The sequence below is a fragment of the Lipophrys pholis genome (genome assembly GCF_963383615.2).
Source record: "Lipophrys pholis genome assembly, chromosome: 17".
Lineage (NCBI taxonomy): Eukaryota > Metazoa > Chordata > Actinopteri > Blenniiformes > Blenniidae > Lipophrys > Lipophrys pholis.
Genome location: NC_137643.1, coordinates 4,882,963 through 4,888,962, shown reverse-complemented (window position 1 = coordinate 4,888,962; position 6,000 = coordinate 4,882,963). Strand labels below are relative to the sequence as shown.

Genomic DNA, 6,000 nt, shown 5'->3' with positions numbered 1-6,000 from the left:
TCAGGTAGTCCACAGAGTAAACTGTGTTGTTGACAGAGACCCAGACCTCTTCATCGAGAGATGACTTACATTAAACCAACAACTGGCTGCTGAAAAGAAAGACGTCTTTGTTTCACGTCTAAACTGAAATATTTGTGGAGGTCTATTACTAAAAACTTCGGTTCGCACTGTGACTCTCCTCCGTACACGTATACGTGTGAGTCCCGTGCGCAATTACGCACGACCTTTTACTTCCCTCCTCCTGCGCCATCCCCTCTCTCTCTCTCTCTCGCTCTCTCTCCCTCTCTCCCTCTTGCTCTCTCTCTCTCTCTCTCTCTCTCTCTCTCTCTCTCTCTCCACACACACACACACACAGAAAGAGAGATAGGGACACACACACACACACGCGCGCGCACACACACTTGCTCTCACTTCTCATGGGAGAAAGTAAAGAAGGGGAGAGGGAAAGAGAGAGACGTGAGAGAGAGCGTGATTCCAGGTCTCTCTCGGCTGCTCTCTCCACTTTGGGTATTCGTACCCAATAGGACTCAATGGGGCTCTAGCACTAAGGGGTTACAAGTTAAATAAAGATATTCACCCCAATCCCTTCTTTAGTGTTTTAGTTTTTTTGCATTAACGTAGGCATTAGTGAATCCTTAAGACAGATCTCAGAGAGAGAGGTAAAAACGTCTCCAGAGGCGTGCCTTTTTTTCTGTTGCCTCACAGAAGGTTCAGTCGGGTTTCTGTCGTCGGCTGGCTTTCTGTGAGAGGATAACTTCCCCCCACATCCTACATTTACAGCTCAACCAGGCCGGCACACGTCTGCAACACTATGGATATTCGAGATTGTCCTTTCCGGAAGAAACGGAGACCATGGCGCATGAACTTCTCATCCTTGGCCCTGGTAGTCGTGGTGCTCGCCGTCTGCCAAACGACCGCGGTATCGGCAGGTAATACAATTTATTTTATTATTCAGAATGTTATAGATATTCTAAAAGTGTCTCTTGTGTTTTTGCTATTTCAAATGACTTGTTCTATTGTTGACCCTTTGGATTGAAGGTGTGCGTAATAAAATCACACCTTATCCAGGCACTTTGCGCACCTGACTGACTTCACTGGTAACAATGCACCACCAGTGAAAGACCCCGCAGTGTTCGAATCTCTAAATTTGTCTGGTGTTCTTCACAAATAGATCTGAATTCTTAGAAAGCTGTGCTTTGTGTGCTTTATTCAAAGTCTATTAGTGGCCCTGGTTGATTTGTTTCTTCATCAAGGCCCTGTGTAAGTGACCATTTTGGTGGTTTGGAAAACATTCACAGAAGATCGTGGAGGTATCTGGTAATTTCCTTATGGAAACATACTTCAGGAAACGTGTCTATAAATATTTATTCCCTGAATAAACAGTCAGTGACATAGGATCATTATATCTGTTTATATATCTTTCTTCTATATTCTTTTATTGTGACACTGAAGTCGAACGAGTCACTTTGCCTGAGTGATTGTGGATGTTAAACAAGTGTCATAGGTTGTATTGGGTGGGCTGGAAATGTATAATGTAAGTCAATCATTCTTTTCTTTCTTTTTCTTCAGTATTTTGTTTCTATTGATTTCTGCGAGTCTGTGAGTTCCGCTGACAGGTGTGCGCGCACCAGATGTTACATTTAGCCCTGAGCTCAAGTTCTGCAATCATTGGGGTGATTTTTGGTGGTTTTGCCACTTTTATGCCAATAACATATAATTAATCAACTTCAAGTAGGCTAACTCATTTTGACAGGATGCGGCTCACTTTGCGCACTATCGGGAGGGGGCCATGGGGTAGGACGGTGAAAGTACCTGCTCGGTCGGTTTTAAAGGGGGCTGCCACTTAAGCATCCAGTTTCTAAATTTGCATTCACCTTTATTGATTATCTTCCAATTAGATATGCGTGTATATGTATGTGTGCTGGTCTGTGGATGGACTGGCAGCTGGGACCGTGTGAAGTTTGCCAGGTGTTTACCAGTTCAGCCTGTGCACCAGTCAATCCATCACTGCCTTTGGTTGCCCAAGAAGGAGGGACCTCTGATGCTGTAGAGTGTTTTTTTGGGTTTTTTTAATCGTGTGCAACAATTTAACAAAGATGAGCAGATACGCTCCCTTTTTAGGGATCTCTGAAAAACGTACCGTTGTGTCAATCAATCAATCACCACAGCTATTACGTTTTGATTTGAAAATACAATGTGTGTTTTTGTGAAAAACCGTCTGCACGAGCTCCTCCACAGCCTTCAATTAATTAATCTAACTGTGATGCAGTTTTCTAACAGGCCACGGGGTGTCGCTAGTTGATTTTGACACAGAGGACGCATTGATTCACCTGACTCCAGATCAGCTGCGACCTGATTGGTCTTTTCTGATGCGTAATGTCCCCCAGCATACCAGAGAAAGAATATTATGAGATACAATACATAAGTAACCCAACACGGCTCACAATGTATGTATTATAACATTATATTTTGTGAGGTTTCAGTCAATCATTTAATTGGTGAAGTTCTGCCTTTTGCTCCAATGTGGTACATCTTAAGTACAAATGGAAATACAACGTGCACATTTAAAGCAAAACGTTTATTTTAAGTTCAGTTAACTTGAGGTTTTTCGAGGAACGAGCTTCTCTTCAGCACAAGTTTAGATGGCGATCTCAATCCTGGTGACTCGCTGCTCCTGTCATATACTAACTAATGAGACTTTCTGTATCATAAATGCCTCCCTTTACGTGTATTATATGGCCCCGTTTCCAGTTTCAGATGGCAAAAGGCGATTGCACCTTCCCGTCGTCTCCAGTGTGTACTTTGGAGGCCAAAGCCTGAGACATTTTCGCTCTTTATGAATAGGTTGTTATGCGGTGGCGCACCTCGGTCGCAGGGATTTTGGGAGTGAAAGCGTTTAGTGTCTTCGTGTCTATGTGCGCTTTGTACAGTTCTGTTTGTGTATATGTGTCTTTAAGCTATGGATTTTTTTTTCTGAGCACAGGGTGTGGAAATGTATGCCACATCAATGTGAATGTGCCTCTGTGTAAAACACCGCGGATAGGCACTATTTCACATGTTGGAGGAAGTCTACAGGTGGTGCGAGCGCAAAGGTCTTCATCTGCTTTATTGTGACAGTTACGCAAAAAGATTTCAACACACACACTTGGTGCTCGTCTGCACCGTGTTCCTGTAGGTATGTTGCTGTACGTGCACGAATAAGGGGGCGCATTATTGAACGGGTGTGCGCGTACATGAGGCACGCGTCCGTGAGGTGCGTTCCTGCGCGCGTCGTGTGGCGCAGGAGCAGATGTGAGGGCAGCTTGTAACAGCGCCCCACCCAGGCGGTGAAAGACCGAATTAGAGAGACAGAGAGAAAAAAAAAGTCGTCACAATCCGCCGTGTTTGTTCTATCTTCTCTGGGAGAATGAAGATAGTTAAAAAGGAGGAGGGATGGACGAGGCTCCGCCGTCACCCACCGAGCAACGAACCCAGAAACGCATGAAAGCCGAGTTTTGTTCAAAGGGGGAGAAAATCAGAGGGCAATATTTTCTTGACATGGATGTTCCTCAACCTAATTTCAAAGTGAGGCGCTCCTCAAAGGGCAGTCTGTCTTAGTTTGGCTAAACATAACATAACCCTGCTCTCTCTCTCTCTCTCTCTCTCTGGTGAACAGAGCCACTATACAGTGTGTGGTGGTAAAGCAGAGGAGAGGGTTTGACAGCTCATTCCAGTGACTGTATGGCAGTGTGTGGTATTTCAGGCTTCTGCTGGTCGCATGTGACTCAGATTGGCAGCTCTAAGCTTGTCCCCTATTTTCTCCGCCTTGTCTTCAGAATCTTCCCAGGCGTTCTAGGTATTCACATCCAACCCACCTTTTTAATTAGTATATCTTTATGCATGCCTCATCCCTCATTTTTGCACATTTATATGTCTAGCCCTGTACTCTTATTCATTCAGATGATTCTCCCCACCAAACGTCCATATGGTCAATATTCCTTGGCAGTCATCAGCATAAAGATTAATGAGCCATTGTCCATGTGATTCTACATTTCAGCTTTTTACATTGTGATCTCACTGAAGCAACGATACCCTGTTATATACAGAAGCAACATGTGGCAGATTTTTAAATCAAATAGGTTGTAAGTGATTTTACTTCCTTTATCAAATTAAACCTTTTTGACCTCCCATGTAAGGATTATAAAAAAGCCACGAAAGCTGAAACCTCAACATGTGTGATCGAAGATCTGTACGATTTTTCTTTAATGAAAACTTACTCTTTGCACAGAATACATTGGAGTGCTAGTGCTGCAAATCTGTCGATCGCATGAATCAAAATCAAACCAGCTAGAATTAATCAAACCGATGTGAAAGCATATATATGCTTGTAAATTTTATAGGCTTCTGTTCTAATCTATGAGAAAACTGTGAACTTGTAAAAGTCTCTCTGAGACAAAAACCACTTTGGTCACAGCAGAGCGAGTAGAAGGTGGCTGTTCCTTCTTTCTTGGTTTTATAGGTGATGATTTAGTGGTTTGTGTGCGTGTGTGTGTGTGTGTGTGTGTGTGTGTGTGTGTGTGTGTGTGTGTGTGTGTGTGTGTGTGTGTGTGTGTGTGTGTGTGTGTGTGTGTGTGTGTGTGTGTGTGTGTGTGTGTGTGTGTGTGTATGGTCATAGCTTCGAGACATTCGGTTACAGCAGAAGATGTACAAGGAGTGCAGGAGAGTGTGCCAATTTCATAATGACAGACTGTCTGTATAGGATTCTATTCCGAGTCAGTGGTATTTTGCTGCTTCTAGGAAGTGAATGAAGAAGGGTGTGGAGCCCAGCTGTGTGCTTTTTCATGTCATGATAATGTACATGTCTTTTCCAGACAGTCCGATTGGAAAAAATAGCTTGAAAAGATGGTTAAAACTATTTGTACTGTTGGAGTCTGAAGGAAACTCTCCAACGTTTATGATCACAGAATATCACAAACATCTGAGACTGATATGATTTCTTTTGTGCAGTGATCAAATACCAGGAGGATGAAGACAGATTGGAATAGACGTCATTTTACACTGACGGGAAATACATCAAATATTCTAAAAACTAATTTGTAATTCACTTAAAGCCAGCTTAAATGTTCAGCAGTATTGTTCTGCAGATATGTACGTTTTGTTCTAACTTCCAAATGCTTGTTTACTTTTTTAAAAGTTAAATAGAGTTTCTGCAAAAAAAAAGTGAACATATTGTGAAAGGAAAGCAGCTGAATGTCTCAAGTGACTTCTTGGGAATATATGATGAAATATATTTCTACGTTTGACTACACGATTCATCAAAACTCACATTCCTCCCTCCTCCAGTTCTCCTCACTATCACCCTCAGCACTGCAGCTAAATTACACCTATAAAGAATAAACTGTGTTTCAGAAGAGGGGAATTCCAAAGTAAATGTATATAACTACCTTCTGATGACTGAAATTATGCGTCAAAGTTAACAGACCTGTAACTCTTCCAGTGTGACCCTGTCTTACATGTTGTATTCTGATTCTGCTGTGGGTGAAGATATTCTGCATATGATGAATATATTGACTTCATAACTCACTTTTTTCTTAATTTGGGGCTTGTAGAAGTAGTTAACCATTAGTTAAACTCACATTCAGTGACCGATCATATTCCAGTTCCTCTATTTTCTCCTCCTGTACAATTATTTAACGTCAGAAGTATTTTTTATTGAAAATGATAGGCTCTTGGAGGTGAAGTCAGTGTTGAACTTTTGAGTGGCTCAGGATTACTTTCTGATTTGTGTCCTGGAGAGTTGAACAGCTGACTGTCTCCTCGTCTGGGATCTCTGGTCCCGTGTAGGGCTTGTGGTGTCAGCATCCACCCGCGGATCCAAACTGAGACTGTGGCCTCCAGCCCCGAAACCACAGGACACTTTGGCCTGATACACGCCGGCAACATCAGTGAAGATCCACACAAACCGGCACAGACCACATAGCGGCACACAGGGAGCTGCACAGGAATACAGTAAATGTTGGC

General features: G+C 42.9%; 1 protein-coding gene across 4 annotated transcripts in view; it reads left to right on the top strand.

Moving 5' to 3' along the window:
• The first annotated feature begins 339 nt into the window (after nt 1-339).
• The window catches only part of col11a2 (collagen, type XI, alpha 2), a 42,957-nt gene continuing 37,296 nt past the window's right edge, over nt 340-6,000 (top strand). For 3 of the 4 annotated variants that reach the window (XM_080484455.1, XM_080484454.1, XM_080484453.1), the window contains exon 1: nt 340-929. In XM_080484455.1, the coding sequence (XP_080340581.1) occupies nt 812-929 (118 nt within the window). In that variant the 5' untranslated portion in view covers nt 340-811. The remainder of the gene's footprint in view (nt 930-6,000) is intronic. The other variant, XM_080484452.1, reaches the window with a different exon arrangement.